Genomic DNA, 19,144 nt, shown 5'->3' on the forward strand with positions numbered 1-19,144 from the left:
AGCCAGTTTCACAAGCCTTCGAGCAAAACACCATGTGTGGTGCAATGTTAAAGCTGTTCATCAACCTGAACACATCCCCATCCGTGGTACATGGGGTTGGGGGCATCATGCTGTAGGGATACTTTTCTTCAACGCGACCAAAGAAGCTTTTCAGAAAGGAAAGGAAGACGGATCGAGCTAAACACAACCCTGTAAACATGCCAAGGACTTAAGACAGAAGGAGGTTCAACTTCCAGCAAGACAACAACCCTCAATATAGAGTCAGAGCAACAATATATAGATCAGAGCTGTCAAACTCCACTCCTCGAGTGCCAGTGTCATCATTAGATGCGTCGCTGATCAAATGCACCTTAATCAGACAATTAAATTACGCTTCGGTATGCAGAAGAGTTCTAGAGACTCCTGCTAGTGACCTAATTATTTCATCCAGCCACACTGAAGTTGAGACACATGTGAAAATAGCAGGAATCTGGCCCTCGAGGACTGGAGTTTGACACCCCTGGTTTAAATCAAAACATATTCATGTGTTATAATGGCCAAGTCAAAGTCCAGACCTGACTGAGGCTTGACTGGCTTCAAAGATGAATGTGTGAAATGTTCTGTCTCTTAATATGCAACATTATTAGTAGCATACCCCAGAAGACCTGCAGCTTTAATCGGAGGAAAAGGCAGTTTTACAAAGTCCTGACTCAGTTGAGTTCAACAGAAATGCTCCACACTCTTTTCACATTTTCATATGTCAAACGTATCACTTTCCTTCCTTACGTTGTGACAAAATGTGAAAAAGTTAAACGGGTATAAATGCTTCAACAAGGCATTGTGAATTAGCTTTTGGCACTACAATTATAGCAACTTATTATAGCTTGGACATGATCAAAATGTCCATATATATAACTTAACAATATCATGCTATGACTTTAAAACAACCTTTTATATACACCTATCCTGCAAAGTGAAGAAATATATTTATGTTCAAAGGTTAAGGGAGTGATTTACAGTCTGACACCAACTGGTCCTGACTGTTGTTTTTACACTGAGACACTGAGGTCACGTCAGATGATATACAGGGGTTGGACAATGAAACTGAAACACCTGGATTTAGACCACAATAATTTATTAGTATGGTGTAGGGCCTCCTATTGCGGCCAATACAGCGTCAATTCGAATCAGCAGGGAGGGAGGGAGAGAAAACGAGTGTGTCTTCCACCGAGAGCAAGAGGATGAAAAAAAAAGTGGTGTCTGTCTGATTTCCTATCAGAAACAAACTTCTTGCTTGAATAGAAATTGTTGGAATAATTGTATATAGTTTTATCTTATATTTTTCTTTTCATCTTATATTTTTCCTTTTCTTTAACTTTACTATTTGATCTTTATAACCTTTCATGCTGTACAGGGGTTGGACAATGAAACTGAAACACCTGGTTTTAGACTACAATAATTTATTAGTATGGTGTAGGGCCTCCTTTTGCAGCCAATAGAGCGTCAATTAGTCTTGGGAATGACATATACAAGTCCTGCACAGTGGTCAGAGGGATTTTAAGCCATTCTTCTTGCAGGATAGTGGCCAGGTCACTACATGATACTGGTGGAGGAAAACATTTCCTGACTCGCTCCTCCAAAACACCCCAAAGTGACTCAATAATATTTAGATCTGGTGACTGTGCAGGCCATGGGAGATGTTCAACTTCACTTTCATGGTCATCAAATCAATCTTTCACCAGTCTTGCTGTGTGTATTGGTGCATTGTCATCCTGATACACGGCACCGCCTTCAGGATACAATGTTTGAACCATTGGATGCACATGGTCCTCAAGAAGGGTTCGGTAGTCCTTGGCAGTGACGCGCCCATCTAGCACAAGTATTGGGCCAAGGGAATGCCATGATATGGCAGCCCAAACCATCACTGATCCACCCCCATGCTTCACTCTGGGCATGCAACAGTCTGGGTGGTACACTTCTTTGGGGCTTCTCCACACCGTAACTCTCCCGGATGTGGGGAAAACAGTAAAAGTGGACTCATGAGAGAACAATACATGTTTCACATTGTCCACAGCCCAAGACTTGCGCTCCTTGCACCATTGAAACCGACGTTTGGCATTGGCATGAGTGACCAAAGGTTTGGCTATAGCAGCCCGGCCGTGTATATTGACCCTGTGGAGCTCCCGACGGACAGTTCTGGTGGAAACAGGAGAGTTGAGGTGCACATTTAATTCTGCCGTGATTTGGGCAGCCGTGGTTTTATGTTTTTTGGATACAATCCGGGTTAGCACCCGAACATCCCTTTCAGACAGCTTCCTCTTGCGTCCACAGTTAATCCTGTTAGATGTGGTTCGTCCTTCTTGGTGGTATGCTGACATTACCTTGGATACCGTGGCTCTTGATACATCACAAAGACTTGCTGTCTTGGTCACAGATGTACCATACATCAGCAGGTGGTACATAAGAACAATGTATTGTGAAACAGTTACTTGTAGGTACACACTGTGAAGTTTGAATGACGCACAAACACTAGAGGACTTTGACCATGTATGTCATCCCTTTGGAGAAACTTACAAGTGGCTGCAAATGTGTGAGAGTATCTTTTATTTTTGGCCTAAATTTAATATTGATACTGGATTAAATAGGAAATGTGCATATTGAGAAATTATGTTATGCAGCTTCTCTCTTCTCTGATTATATCCTTACTCAGTTTTTTGTCATTTAAAGAACACCTCACATTGCCAGGTCCACACAGCTTTTTAACAATTGAAGATTATGGTGTTAAAAAATCCTTTTTATTGGACATTGTTACGTTACATATTTCTGTATTTCCACAGTGGACTTTGTATGAATGAGATCCTCAACAAATAAGACATAATTGCAGGTTTTACATATTCTATTTAAGTTTTTAAATTTTAGCTGCTTTCTATAGGTAATGAGTGTGGAGATAATGAAGTGAAGCTTTGACAGGTGCCCATAGGACACCTGGTCATTATTCCCAAGACAATTTATCCTTCCAGAGTTGGATATTGAAGTTTTTCACTTCTGTGGAGAAGTGATGTAAATCCTCCAGGCTACAGAAGCAACCCAGCTGGTCTACTCCTTCACTCCAATGGATCAAGCTCTCCTCTGGTTTGGCCACATGGCTGAAAACCTTTTGATTAAAATGTTAAGATGTTTCAAACTATCACACATGACAAGGGAAGAAATTAACAACATTCACTGCATTCAAAATTTTATGCAGCACATCTTTTCCAGGTACTCTGCTGATTTTTCATTTTATTTTTTTATGGCAGATGATGGAGCATCAGTCCTTCACTTTCTAGCTGCAGACAAACCTTTCCAGAAACTCTGAGTAAATGCTGGTTTCCACATACATTTAACTGCTAAACAGGCAGATTTCTCCCTGTTGAAGAAAAGTAAGTGAGGAAGTTAACTTGAGAGGGAAGGTTGTTTCCAGCAACCAACAAAATATTTAAATGTGAACTATGATCGCCATCATGTGGGACAAATATGTCACTACATCCTCTGTAGCCAGTGTTGTTTCTACACCTTTCTTTAGTTGATCACTGTTAAAAAATCAAAGATAACATGCAGGTATGACAGGCAGAAAGTAGTATTTTAGCAGCAACAAACTGATTCCCGTTACTAGATGAAAACTTGTCATCCAGGAGATGACCAGCTGAAATAAATGTTTTATCTTGCTCCTGCATCAGGTCTTTGCTGAAATGTTGTTCTAATTTCTTAAGATATAAATGTCTGTCCCGGATTTTTTATTTTTTTTGTCTGACACTTCATTTTCTCGTTATGTGTTTAGTTTCTTCATCTTTTAGGCATACAAAGCACAATGCATCATGGTCAGACAGGAGCAGTGATTGGTGTCCTACTTGAAATTTGTAAAATTGAAACCTGGACTAGATTATTTCACAGTACATTTTAATTAATTGAATTTATGGGGGTTCTTCTCCCATTCTGTTACACCCAGAGCTACAGTCTAGTTGTATTTCCTGCTTTATGTTTTAAGAACAATCTCAGATACTTGGATCTAGATCACCCAGCTGAACCAATCACAGTGAATTTCTGCTGCTTCTTTATGTGACATTGGAGACCACAGCCTGCCTTTTCTCTTTTAGAATCCTTACACAGCTTCAGTTGTGCAAAAACGACCACAGAAAGGATGATGTAAGAACATGTTCAAAAGTCTGTGTTTCTTCAGCAGACTTGGTGCATATTAGAGGCTGACATTTTTTCGGGAGTCCCACGGGTCACGGGATTCCCATGGGAATCCCACGGGATGGGAGACAGCATCAGTAAAGATCCCGTGATTGGGACGGTACAGGATAAAAAATGAACGGGAGCAGACGGGAGCGGGATCTAACCAATAGGAGGGGAAATAAACTAGGATCAATTGTCTTTGGAAATGTAAAACTCAGACCTTGTTATAAACTTTAAGAAAAAAAAACTTGGATCGACGCCGCCATTGTGTAGTTTTTTTTCCAAGAAGCCTATACTATAATGTGAGTCAAACGAACTACACGACCCACAAGCCAACAGTGCTTCTGATCGATGTTTTCCACCTGCGTTCAGAATGGAGGGAGCAAACGCAGGTGGAGAACTGGACGTGGTAAAATTGGATTTGTAACGTAAAGTCAGAAAGAAGGACTTATCTATTAAACTCATAGAGCTGACAGGAAAGTCGCAAATATTACCGAACTTCAGAAAAGTGGAATGTAGCGGTGTTAACACGCAGTCTGCTGCTTGTAAAACGTGTTTAGTTGTAATCAAGTTCACCAGTGATTAAGGCAAATTCTGGATTAAATCAGTCCTGCATCTCTTCATTCATCATACCAAAAGTACCATCACGTGTCAAGTCTCATCTGACCAACAAAATTTCTGCATGTGCGCTAAAGATTTAAGAACAGGCAAAAGTATTGCGTGGGGACGCAAAAGAAAAAAAAATCCCCCCCATGTCCCCTCGCGGGCTCCTTATAGAAAGGCTTCATCAAGGGAAGATATTAAATAAATACGTTGTGAAATAGAAAAAAATTGAATGTACCATTAAATGTACAATTTATTTTAATACATCATTAAATATTAAGTGTACCACTAATTACGTCATGTCGCCTTTAAAATTATACTTAATTATTCAGTGGCACATTTAATTGCATAATAGTCCATTTCATGATATAATGGTACATTTATTGTTTCTAATGATCCAATTCAATTCAGTTTATTTATATAACGCCAATTCACAACACATGTTGTCTCAAGGCACTTCACAACAGTCAGGTTCATACATTCCAATTAATCCTAACCATTGAACAGTGCAGTCAGAGTTAGTTATTTATTCAAATTGGATAAAAAGTTTTTCTATCTAAGGAAACCCAGCAGATTGCATCCAGTCAGTGACTTGCAGCATTCCCTCCTCCTGGTTGAGCATGTAGAGACAGTGGACAGTCACTGGCGTTTACTTTGCAGCAATCCCTCATACTGAGCATGCATGTAGCGACAGTGGAGAGGAAAAACTCCCTTTTAACAGGAAGAAACCTCCAGCAGAACCAGGCTCAGTGTGAGCGGCCATCTGCCACGACCACAATTGTTTGAGAGAACAGAGCAGAAACACAAAGAGAACAAAGAAGCACTGATCCAGGAGTACTTTCTATTCCAGGAGTACTTTCTATGGGAACAAATAGTAAATGTTGTGCTGATGATGTATTAAATAAATAAATGGTACCTTTAATTTAATGCCACATTTAATGTTACATTTCTTTCATGTAACATTTACTTCACTTATGGGACATTCACAACATTCATTTATTTAATGATGATTTTATTGTTTTAATTTTGTCCAGTTTGACCCTCCATTCTTGATGCCTGTATAGGAGGTCATGTCAGAATTTGAATCAGGTGTTCTGGAGCAGACACACATCTAAAACTTGCAGGGAAGGGGTCCCTGAGGACCAGGACTGTAAACCATTGAGGTACAGTTTCTAAATTGTGAAGGTAATGCCTTTTTGCCCTTTTGTTCAACAAGTACATTTCTCTTGCTAGGTGCATTTTTCTTTCTTTTCAGCAATTTGGAACATAAAAGTAATGTCATTGTTCAAAGGAAACAATCACTTAATAAATGAGTAAAATACAACTATGTACATTTTGTTTATTCAGCTAAGATAGGTGTGGTCTGTTGTTTGATATTTTATTATTTCTACATTATTAATCTTTTTACTTTAACTGGCCTTTACTACAGCTAAAAACAGGGACCTAACTGGTCCTTCAAACAAAGAAATTGCCAAAAGACTAAATGAAGAAAACAAAAATGGGAGAGTCACAGGAGTGGGAGTTGTTCTAAATGGGAGCGGGAGTCAATTTACCAGGAGTGGGATGGGACAGGATTTTCTTTTTTATGCTGGCCTGGGATTGGGATGGGACAAGACATTATTCTGTGGGAGCGGGATGGGACAGGAGAGAAAATCCACTCCTGTGTCACCCTCTGGTGCATATGAATGTAAACAAACAGCTTACATGACTAATCATAAATCTCCATGTGTGGTGACTCTTAAGTATTAGATTTTTGTCATTCAGATCTAGAAAGTGGGTATAAATATGAGCAACGGGGGATAAGGTGGGTAGTATAAGGGTTTATTTATAAATTAATTACTTATTATAGTTGTATTTATTTATTAGAGACACTATTAAAGAGTATTTTATCTTTAACTTTGGTCCTTGAGGGCTTCCATTGAGCGCTGTGGCACTAAAAAGAAGAGGGACGTTTTACATAATGTTTTCCAAGCATGGATCTATGAACACGGTTTTTATTTGGCCTAAAATAATATTCTATTGGATGTCTAATCCCCAATTCTTCAACATAAAGAGATCTATTTACCTTCATGTAATAGTTCTGACGCAGAACCTTTCAGCAAAATCAAACAATTGATAATATGTGGGTTACAAAAACATAGACAAATAACTACCAAAGGTGCCAAGTTGTACCTGTTTCATCCCTTATTGTAAAAGACATAGCGTTGTGCAAGTGTGTGAAAGGAAGGAGCGTGACTCAGTACAATACCTATTATTTAGCCAAAACACATAAGGTGGGACACACAGCAGCCACGTGCACTTTACACAGAGCTCACCATTTGTGATTTTACACACTTGCTTAACTGACGTAGCACCACCCCCTCCCCCCCACCCCATGTGCATACTCTTTTTATGCACCTAAGACGCTGGCCCAATGAATGCCCAGTACAGGACGTTCCATTCTGTAAGCATAAAGCAGAGGCTATCCGTCTCATATGACACTACAGAATCACATTTATCACCAGGCAGTAAAATGAGAAGGAGGGAGATGCGAAGGTTTAAGCTTTTAGATTTGGGTGCAGAGGTCTATATTTTTTAGGATTACTAAAGCTTCCATGCAATCGTGCATGCAACAGATTTCTCAGCTTTATTCCCCCTTATAAAACATATTTCATAAGACAAACTCCAGCCTTTAGTCATTTGAACATTGCTGTCCCTATTCTTAAAGCTTTACTAAATGGAAAAAAGCTGTGAAATAGTTTATTCTAAACACATATAAGACCAGCTTATTTTGAGTTTTTTTCATACTCCTTAACAAAACAATCATGGTTAAGTTTGTATGTTTGGACTAACTGTCATGCTAGATAATGGAAACCCACTTTTTCTTCAGCTTTGGGTAAAGCTTACTTGTACACTACTTGAACGTTTTAGAATTTCATCCACATCGACAAAACCCCCAGTTGCATCTGAAGAAAAGCAACCCTATAGCATGATGCTGCCAGCACCGTGTTTCACTGTAGATAGTGTTCTTTTGGTGTTTTTTGTTTTTATGCAAAACTCCCTTTTAGGACTTGTGGGTGAAAGGTTTGCTTTTATCAGACCTCTCAGAAAGAAGGAGATTGTATTCACACGTAGAACACAACCAGTACTAAACAGAAATTCCTGCAGCTATTAGTGTTGCTGTCTGAACATTTTCAGTGAGTGTAATGTCACAATGTTCTCTGATAAACTTCCTTTACTATGGTATGGTGTATACATAGACAGGCGAGGGGGTACACTTTACAACATTTTTGTCTGTAAAAAGTGCTGCATAAATGCTGTTTACTTAATTATTTCCTCACTTGCTTACAATACAGTGTTATGCAACGCTTTTGAGATCCACTGTGCATTTATCCTATAAATGATCCGCTGCCTGTGCCCCGAGATGAGCGTAAGATGTTTTCAGAAGCTGAATTCTTGTATGTTTATTGTTTAGATTTGAACCAGAGTTTATCTACTTGCCCATAATCATCACCCTCATTTTCTCCTTTTGATGGTGTTGCTTTATTATATGATGGATAGTAATCTCAGAAAATGCTATTCACCCATTTAATGTCTTAAACTATGATGTCAGACCCTATGGTTATTCCTTATATATCAAAACAGGACAAGACATGCAGTCAATGTAAAACAAGAGCTGGCAGACTTTTGAAATGTGTTATCCTCTATGAAGGGTAATATTCTGCCGCAATATTTGAAGACATATTAATGATAGTCTGTTCAGTGTGGTGTTTGATGACATAACAGGCAGTTGTGGGGGTTGGGTGTTTGGGGGGTTGTTTGTGCATACCTTGTTGTTTGTCCTGATGAAAACATACTTTTTAGATACGCTCTAAAGTGTATAAGATGGTTAATCAAAAATGAATTTCAAGAAAACTTATGCTTTTTATAACAGTATTATTGTTTATTGGCTTTTCATTGGACATTAAAGTATTACTGTATACATTTCTATGGTTTCAACATGTACGTTGTATGACTTCAATCTTTAACTGTTGTAACTTAATTCTTGGTTCTAGATATCCGTGAGGATGGAAAGACAAATTTATTGATAAAATTCTGCATAGCTGCTGGCAAACATTGATGCATGCAAAGATAAGAAATACAATTTCTCCCATGTTTGTATAAATCATCTTTCCAGTATTATCATGACACTCGTTCACATCAGTGTTTGATAGTGATGCTTTTCACCTCTGTGAAGAAGTGATAGGAATCTTTCCCTCCCTCCCTGCCCACACCGGAGTGTTTCATTCCACCAAATGGCAGATTCAGATCTCTCACCAGCCAGCAGTTGGTCCACACCAGTCCAGCTTGTAGCCGCTGGGCCAAACGGTGAACCCTTCCCACGTCCCTGGACCACACAGTAGCTGACAGGCCATAGCGGACCCCGTTTCCCCTGACAACGGCCTCATCCTCTGTGTCAAAGGGGCAGATGCAGGTGACCGGGCCGAAGATCTCCTCCTGCATGACCCGGGAACAGTCAGAGATGCCTGAGATAACTGTAGGGGGCATGAAGTAGCCAGATTTGTTGGGCTCAGGAAGATCAAGGAGGTCGACTCCTTCACCACAGTGGATTATGGCTCCTTCTGATTTGGCAAGCGCCACAAAGCTGCGAACCTTGTGATTAAAGAAGAAAAATTTTTCACAAAAAAGCATGCAACAAAAAAATATAAAATAAAATAAAAGCTCACCTTCTCTAGGTGCTCTTTGCTAATAAGAGCTCCATTGTGGTTGCTTGGGTTAGATGGATCACCAGTCTTCCACTTCCTAGCTGCAGCTACAAATTTTTCCAAAAACTCAGAGTAAATGTTCCTCTCCACATAAATTCTACTGGTGCACAGGCAAATCTCTCCCTGTGAGGAGAAAATGGTGGAGAAAGTAAGGAATTTCATTATAAGAGGTAAATAGTACAAACAACAATTCCCATCAAACTACAACATTCCTAAATGTTAGCTATTACTGCCACCATCACAGCGCCCTCTTTGAAGAGCAGGCCATGTGTTAAATCACTTCAAAATTAATTAATTCATTCATTCATTTCATTTCATTAACAATAAGAACGTATGCAAAAAACCAAGCAAATTTAAAAAAAAACCTGATATTCTGTTTACCAATGATAATAATAATTACACATACATGTTATACTTAGTTGAACTTTTGGTGGTGGTAGTAGCATCATGATCTGGGCTTTCTTTTCTTGAGACTAAGCTACAATTTTGTCAAGGTGGATAAAATCACAAACAGCTCCGAATCCCATTCAGCATTGATCCGAAACCTATTGGTGTGCTAGAAATCTGTAGATGAAGAGGGATTTTTTTTTTCCAGCATCACTGTGACTCTGAGTCATACATAAAAATCAGCAAAAGAACAGCTTCATGAGAAGAAAAGTAATGTTCTAAAATGGCCTAGCTGGAGTCCAGTAGTGATCACCTGGAGAGGGCTGTGGACAAGACATCTCCTCACAATCTGAATCATTTCCAGAACTTTTGCAAATGTCCATACTTATTCAACTAGGTTATTGCAGCTTTTTTATGTTTTCTCCAAATAGATTAGTTCATTTTTCATGTATTCTCTAGGGTATTTGTCTTATTAAAGGTGAAAAAAAAAAAAATCAAGGCAATCGTTCTTCGGTGGAAATTGCATTTGGTATGATACAGCAACTCATGCATAGTGATAAGACTGGAGCAGGATTTACCTTAGGCAACATATCATCCTATATCATTTAAACACAACGCAAAGCTAGATTTGCAATAAAGCAATGAGAAAATTTCAGAACAAGTACGTTTTGGCATTAAACCAATAGAAATTCAAGAATATGATGCACTGAAGTCCAAGACTGTTTTGTAAATCAGATAAAAAGGGTGTATTATTAGTCTACTGGCAATACTTGTGCTGAGAAAAGGAGGCTGCACCATAAACTGAACACAAAGATTTCTATACTTTTGTTGCTCACTGATTTATAATATCAGGTCGGTAATTTTCCTAAACAAATAAATCAAAAGGTGCATTGTTCTGGATTTGTTTCTAAATCTATCTTTCGGGGTTGTATAAATCTTATGATGTTCAGATTTGAAGTATATAGAGAATATCACACAAATAAAAATCTCAATGTTTTTAAACCATGATTATTGTTTGCTTACCTGATTGGAAAAGCTGGAGCGAACGGTTGTCTCAATGCACTGTTCTAGGTCTGCATCAGCAAAAATAATGGCTGGGTTTTTACCTCCCAACTCCAGGGAGAGCTTCTTACAGTAGGGGGCGCTCCGCTCTGTAATACGCTGGGCAGTTGCAGTGGAGCCGGTGAAGGAGATCAGCGGGACATCTGGGTGGGCAACAAGGGCATCTCCTGCTCTTGGACCAGTGCCAAACACGATGTTGACTACACCTGGAGGGACTCCTGAAGGACAAAGAGTAGACAAAAAAACAGGTAAGGAGATATGAAGTTACATGAGAACATCATATGTTAGTATTATGCAACTGCATTATGAGGAGTGTAGTCCTACCAGCTTCCTCCATAAGCTTGCACATCATCCAAGCAGTCACAGAGGTCATCTCGCTCGGTTTGGCCACCACAGTGTTGCCCGTGGCGATTGCCGGTGCAATTTTCCACGTTAGCAGGTACAGAGGGAGGTTCCAGGGACTGATCAAGCCAGCTAACCACACAACAATTATAATCTAATAACACTCATGACTCAAGCAAAACCTTTGCAAACTCTAAGGCAAACAAACCAAACTCTCACCAACTCCAACCGGACAGCGAACGGTGTAGTTCAGGCAGCCCATGTGGTCCATCTGGCTGCATTCGGTGGTATGGTGGAGCACGGATGATGCAAAGAAGCGGAAGTTCTGGACAGACCTGGGTATATCCACGGCCCGAGCAAATGTCACAGTTTTACCTGCAGAGTTAAAAAAAAAAACCTTAGCGCTGGATGATATTAATTCAGGGCTCACTTATACAACATAAATACAATGCTGATATCCCAAATTTCGCAATAATTATTACTATTAGTATACATTAAAGAAACTACATTTAAACATACTGCTTACAAAAGGTCAGCAGGCGCAGGACAGATATTTATTATTTCCTTTAGCTTTTTAGCATTTTTTTTTTTTTTTTTTACTTTTGGCATATTGTGATCATTCAGTAGGGAGGTGAATGAATACTTGGAAAAGGGGAAATATTATATGCAGGCTATTGCACAAACCTGCTCCACCAGTTGCACAAGAGAGGCACCCCAGATTTTCAGTCATCACACTTGTTCACATCACACCTTACACTTACTTGTGTAGTGTAATGATAATAACATCTTAATACATTTGATCTTAATAAAAATGCTTTAATATGGTGTTGGTCCAGCCTTTTACAGCCACAGGGGCTTATTGGAAGGGTTTATTACAAGGTTTAGAAGTGTATTTATGGAAATATTTAACATCACTCTTTTAGGACAGAGTTTGTGAGGCCAGACACTAATATAGGAGGAAAAGGCCTGGCTTGTACTCTCCACACTCATCTCAAAGGTGTTTTATCAGGTTGAGGTCAGGGCACTTTGAAGGCTAGTTAAATTTGAAAACACCAAACTCTGGTGTGCAACCTTGTTGAGACAGGAAAGCTCCATCCCCATCATGTTCCCACTGAATCAGGAGAATCACATGATCAAAAATGTCATGGTATGTTAAAGTATTAGGAGTATCTTTCACTGGAATCATAGAGCTGAACCCAACTCCACCATAATCCCTCTGCACCAAACATTATACCTAACACAATGTAGTCAGGAAGTGCCAAATCCAGGCTGGCCCATGACAGGCAAGATTTGCCACTCCAGAGAACTCATCTACTACTACTCTGGAGTCCAGTTTTGATGTCCTTTACACCCATGCATCTGATGCTTGATGCAGATTTGGTGATCTAAGGCTGGATACAGGTGCTCAGCCATGGAAACCCCTTTGTTTAAGCTCTTGACTTAATAATGTGGATAAAATAACACACTATAAGTAACCTTGGTCCTTGGACTCAGCTTGAATGAACTCCTCCATGTTGGCTTCAATCAGGTTGGCCAGCTTGTTGAGGACTTCTGCTCGCTGCTGTGGACTACGAGCTGACCAATCAGGAAAGGCTTCTTTAGCCGCTGCCACTGCCGCGTCCACCTGCAGCCATCAGGCATAGAAAGGGCTCAAGGTTCAAGGCTCTATTATCATTGGCATGTTAGAGATGAAAACAAGTTCATTCTTGTGTTATTCAAAACCCTTTAGGATAGTTGCCTTCAACTCAGATTCATTTCTATGTTATGGAATCAGCTAACCAGGTTTCACTAGTGACAGTTTGTCACAATGTCTGTCCCTTCCACCTGGATTGACTCAGCTGCAGGTGATGACAAGCAGTCCTATACTTAGCCATGTAGGTATAGGACCTGTTTCGTTGGATAATGACACTTTATTACCAGCTTCAACCACCATCTTCGCATGGTCTTAAGTTTTCATTTTGGGTTTGATGTGCACATGTCACACCAAGTCAAGTTCATCTCTGGGACACAGAAAATGTCTTTCCAGGGAGTTTATGCTTGCATAATTGTCTGAACAGATAAACCTGGCTTCCTGTTTCATCTGAAAATTGTATCCTAAGATAAAGACCAGATCTTTGCAGATTTATTAACTTTTTTTCCATCATGTCAAACAAGGAAGCAGTATGTTTGAGGTATTGCCTTAATTTACAACCACAGGTGTGAATTTAGCACCATTTAGTTTAAATTCTGTAAGCTAATGTTGAGAATTAAAATCATGTACTTTCATGCTATTAGTTTAGTTTGCATGTGAGAACATTAAACTGAGATTTAACATGAGTGAGCCTTGAGGAGAGATCACAGATCACAGCAGGAGTCAGGATGGCACAAGGATGAAACAGAGGTTAGAAAGTTCTCAACAGCTGCAAGCAGTAAAAGCTGGCTGTAGGGACAATAAAGCAATAAAGTTCAACTTTGAGCATGGTATAGATACCACAAGGGAGCTTGGCTGATTTACAACACCAGACTGCATAAGGGGGAGGCACTGTCAGTAAGCTTTGAAGTCAATAGTATAAAGATGTTCTGGAACTTGTAAATGACAGAGACATCGGGGTAAAGACAGCCATGCTTTGCTGAAATCTGCGATCTCTCTCCGTAAGGGCCTTATGTAATTTTCTTTCTTTGTGTTATTTTGTATATTCATTTTGCATAGGAAATCATTGGACTTGTTATCTCCCAAATTAAACTTGCGTTAATCTTAATTTCCTGCTCTTCATCTGTTCTTTCTCACGACATCCGGACTGGGTGAGGTTGAGGCCGCAAGGATATCAATGATAGCATTATTGTACCTCAACACTAACCAGCCAGCAGCTTAAAAATCCACCATCTAGTCGTTCCCAAATGGTTAAAAGGCATAGTAATTTTAGTAGGTGCAAACTTCTGACTTCAAAGAAAGTAATAAAAACAATCCAAACAAAATGTCTCTCTAATGATTCTGCATTGTAAAACTTGAAATAATGTTTGTTATTTTAACTGGCTCTAACAGAGGGAGTCTAGTCTGATTTAATGTGAGACAAAAAATTATTGTCTTCTTTATAGTGTATGTATGTGGCTTCAACTGCTTCACTCTGTGCCATTGCCTATATAATGGGAGTAAATGTTTTCAACATCCAGCTCATAATGCGCTAAAAACATGAATTGTATATAAATATAAGATCTTGATCATTTATATTTGTTTTGTGGTGAGAAGAATAGGGGTGCACAACTCATTTAAATCAGAGCTTCAGTCAGGGTGATAACTATTAAGATGAGGTGGCCTGAACCATCATTTTAGACTTAGACCATCAGTATTCCTTTTATTAGCATTTATCTCATCTTTAACTTTTGATTTTCATATACTGTATATTTTCATTCTCTACATTCTCATTTTTTTTACTTAACACGCAGTATAATTTTTTATTCTTGGACCCTGTGAAAACATATAGCAACAAATAATGTTTTATATTGTGAAATGTTTGATATGAAACAGCCAATAGACAATGACCAGCTTATAGTGAGGAAAAGACAAAAGATAAAATAGAACTGAGTTGCTATATCTGTTTTGCTTAATTTATTTTGTATATTTTTATTTTTAAACACTGAAAATCTGTTTTGGTTTTTTTTTTTCAGTTCCTGGGCTTCTATTCTTCATTACACAAGTCTTTCTCATATGTTGTATTTTGTTGTTTGCTGGATTGTGTAGTTTGGGTGTGATAGCCCAAACTAAACCTTTCTGGTCCTTGTAGCATTTCCTGAGACAATTCCCATTTTATTTACATGGATTTGATACAATGATGTTTTGGACACTTCATGCTGTTAAAGAGACTTGTGCAAAGAGTTAGGTTTTTATTCCTTAAGAGGTGACCTAAGAGAACACCTTTCCCACAGCTCTGTGGTATCAAAACATGGTCCTGTTAAACAAAAAATACCCACGTTTAAAATTGTATTACACAAACATAAAACATTTAGTTCTCAGAACAACTACGAATAGTTCGCTTTCCCATGTGAGGAAATAAAAGTCAGAGTTTATTGACATGGGTGTTTAATGATTACTTCAGTGCTGTATCTGCAAAGAGCAAAGGTGCTTCTTGCTGAAATGCTATAATGTCTAAATTAACCAACATTTATCAGCAAAAAACTCCTCTGCATGTTTAAAAACTCTTTCAGCCATTTAATTAAAGATCAATAACAATGTTTAAAATTAAAATCAGTACAATATCAGATATTATGATAAAAAAATTAATTATTTTACAGTTATTCACCTGTGCATGTGAAAAAAAATCAGGACATTGCAGCCGAACAACTAAATGTGTGTTGAAGCCATTAAAAGACATGATGACCTATGTTTGTGACAATTCCCTACCTCCTCTTTGCTGCTGTCTGGTACTTTGCAGTACACCTCACCAGTGGAGGGGTTGTAGGAGTCAATGTAATTTCTACAAGAGACAAACATTCCTCCAATGTAGTTCTCCAGAACCAAGTAAGAGTGCTGTTCCGAGCTTTTTGGCATGGTTGTAGTAACAGAATATGTCCGAACTAATAAAAGAAACTGCAAAAATGACAACTGGCTGCTACAGACTGGAGCCTCAGATGCCAACCTATGTAAAGGAGGTCTTGTACTGACCCTCCCACAGTGCAGCCTCCACTCTCACAACCAGATAGTGTGGTGTTCAGCTGCAGGGGTGATAAATGATTCTTCCAAGCCAGAATAATGGTGAGCAATTAACGAAGCTGCAAACAGAACACATTAAAATATAAAAGCTGTAATTTTCCAAAGCAATTGCAAGAACAGGAATAGTTTTATGCCTTTCTCATCGTTGATATGAACCAGAAATACAGTGGGGAGAGCAATTATTTGATACACTGCTGATTTTTCAGGTTTTCCCACTTGCAAAGCATGTAGAAGTCTTTAATTTTTATCATAGGTACTCTTCAACTAAGAATGACGTAATCTAAAACAATAATCCAGAAAATCACATTGTGTGATTTTTAAGTAATTAATTAGCATTTTATTGCATGATATAAGTATTCGATCACCTAACAAACAGTAAGAATCCCGGACACCTGTCCACTAGAGGCTGACATTTTTTCGGGAGTCCCACGGGTCACGGGATTCCCACGGGAAACCCGCGGGACGGGAGACAGCATCAGTAAAGATCCCGTGATTGGGAAGGTACAGGATTAAAAAAATGAACGGGAGCAGACGGGAGCGGGAGCTAACTAATAGGAGGGAAATAAACTAGGATCAATTGTCTTTGGAAATGTAAAACTGAGACTTTGTTATAAACTTTAAGAAAAAAAAACTTGGATCGACGCCGCCATTGTGTAGTTTTTTTCCAAGAAGCCTATACTATAATGTGAGTCAAACGAACTACACGACCCACAAGCCAACAGTGCTTCTGATCGGTGTTTTCCACCTGCGTTCAGAATGGAGGGAGCAAACGCAGGTGGAGAACTGGACGTGGTAAAATTGGATTTGTAACGTAAAGTCAGAAGTAAAGACTTATCTATTAAACTCATAGAGCTGACAGGAAAGTCGCAAATATTACCGAACTTCAGGAGAGTTGAATGTAGCGGTGTTAACACGCAGTCTGCTGCTTGTAAAACGTGTTTAGTTGTAATCAAGTTCACCAGTGATTAAAGGACACTTGTAAAACAGATTCTGGATTAAATCAGTCCTGCATCTCTTCATTCATCAAACCAAAAATACCATCATGTGTCAAGTCTCATCTGACCAACAAAATTGCTGCATGTGCACTAAAGATTTAAGAGGTAAGGTACGGAAGCCCGTGAGGGGACATGGGGAAATGTATTTCTTTTGCGTCTCCACTCAATACTTTTGCGTTCGGCATTTTGGAGCAACAGCACAGATGATAAACTGCTCATAAAACAAACACTGATATGTCATTGATATGGTTTATTTGTCATATGCAGGTTAACACGCAGTAAACAATGTGATGAAATGCTTAGGATAAGAAGAACCGTTCAAATCACGATAAAAACAAAAGCACTAATGGCGTACAAAAAAAAAAGTACACATCATGCAGCAGTAATAAGGAAATAAAGTGTCACAGATGTGGTTTCGTGCAGTTTTTTTGTTCAGTAGTTTGTTTGACAGCTTGTGGATAAAAACTGTCTTTTAGTCTGATTGAAGATAATTTTATTTAATGCTGATTTCAAAATAAAACTCAATAAATCTCAAAACGGGTGTTGTGTTTGTTTCAATTTTGCAGTTAACTGGTTTGGAAACTATCCCACAAAGTATTGCGAAATAACGCAAAAACTATTGTGTGGGGACACAAAAGAGAAAAAATTCCCCCCATGTCCTCTCGCGGACCTCGTAGAAAGGCTTCATCGAGGGAAGATATTAAATAAATATGTTGTGAAATAGAAAAAAATTGAATGTACCATTAAATGTACAATTTATTTAATACATCATTAAATATTAAGTGTACCACTAATTACGTCATGTCGTCTTTAAAATTATACTTAATTATTCAGTGGCATATTTAATTGCATAATAGTCCATTTCATGATATAATGGTACATTTATTGTTTCTAATGATGTATTAAATAAATAAATGGTACCTTTAATTTAATGGCACATTTAATGTTACATTTCTTTCATGTTACATTTACTTCACTTATGGGACATTCACAACATTTATTTATTTAATGATGATTTTATTGTATTAATTTTGTCCAGTTTGACCCTCCATTCTTGATGCCTGTATAGGAGGTCATGTTAGAATTCGAATCAGGTGTTCTGGATCAGACGCACATCTAAAACTTGCAGAGAAGGGGTCCCTGAGGACCAGGGCTGTGAACCATTGAGGTACAGTTTCTAAATTGTGAAGGTAATGCCTTTTTGGCCTTTTGTTCAACAAGTACAGTTCTCTTACTAGGTGCATTTTTCTTTCGTTTCAGCAACTTGAAACATAAAAGTGATATCATTGTTCAAAGGAAACAGTCACTTAATAAATAAGTAAAATACAACTATGTACATTTTGTTTATTCAACTAAGATAAGCATGGTCTGTTTCCTTGTTTGATATTTTATTATTTCTTCATTATTATTCTTTTTACTTTAACTGGCCTTTACTACAGCTAAAAACAGGGACCTAACTGGTCCTTCAAAGAAAGAAATTGCCAAAAGACTAAATGAAGAAAACAAAAATGGGAGTGGGATGGGAGTGGGAGTCAATTTACCAGGAGTGGGACGGGACAGGATTTTTTTCGTTATGCTGGCCTGGGATTGGGATGGGACAAGACATTTTTCTGTGGGAGCGGGATGGGACAGGAGAGAAAATCCACTCCCGTGTCACCCTCTACTGTCCACACAGATAAAATAGTAGATCTGCACAAGGCTGGGATGGGCTACAGAAAAATAGCCAAGCAGTAGTGATGTCAAAATGAGGCTTTTTGAAGCATAGAATCATTTTGAACCATTGTGTTATAAAGTGGTTCACTACCCGAAGCTTCATTCAGTTCCCTTTGGTGACATCTACTGGCAGTAGCAATTGTTGCATCATATGAAGCCCAGCAAGTGTGATGCGCCATCATTCACATACACTGCTCAAAAAATAAAGGGAACACTCAAATAACACATTCTAGATCTGAATGAATGAAATATTCTCATTAAATACTTTGTTCTGTATTAATTTGAATGTGCTGACAACAAAATCACACAAAAATTATCAATGGAAATCAAATTTATTAACCAATGAAGGCCTGGATTTGGAGTCACACAAACTTAAAGTGGAAAAACACACTACAGGCTGATCCAACTTTGATGTA

General features: G+C 38.6%; 1 protein-coding gene across 1 annotated transcript; it reads right to left on the reverse strand.

Moving 5' to 3' along the window:
* Positions 1-8,695: 8,695 nt before the first annotated feature.
* On the reverse strand, positions 8,696-15,950 carry aldh8a1 (aldehyde dehydrogenase 8 family, member A1). Its single transcript, XM_047387434.1, has 7 exons — positions 15,712-15,950; positions 12,810-12,957; positions 11,553-11,708; positions 11,316-11,465; positions 10,953-11,209; positions 9,504-9,665; positions 8,696-9,429 (listed from the first exon to the last, which is right to left on the reverse strand). Exons 1-7 carry the CDS (start codon positions 15,856-15,858, stop codon positions 8,977-8,979), a joined length of 1,473 nt encoding a protein of 490 aa, XP_047243390.1. The 5' UTR covers positions 15,859-15,950; the 3' UTR covers positions 8,696-8,976.
* Between the last annotated feature and the right edge of the window lie 3,194 nt (positions 15,951-19,144).

This window comes from Girardinichthys multiradiatus, chromosome 15, assembly GCF_021462225.1.
Source record: "Girardinichthys multiradiatus isolate DD_20200921_A chromosome 15, DD_fGirMul_XY1, whole genome shotgun sequence".
NCBI classification, from domain to species: Eukaryota; Metazoa; Chordata; class Actinopteri; order Cyprinodontiformes; family Goodeidae; genus Girardinichthys; species Girardinichthys multiradiatus.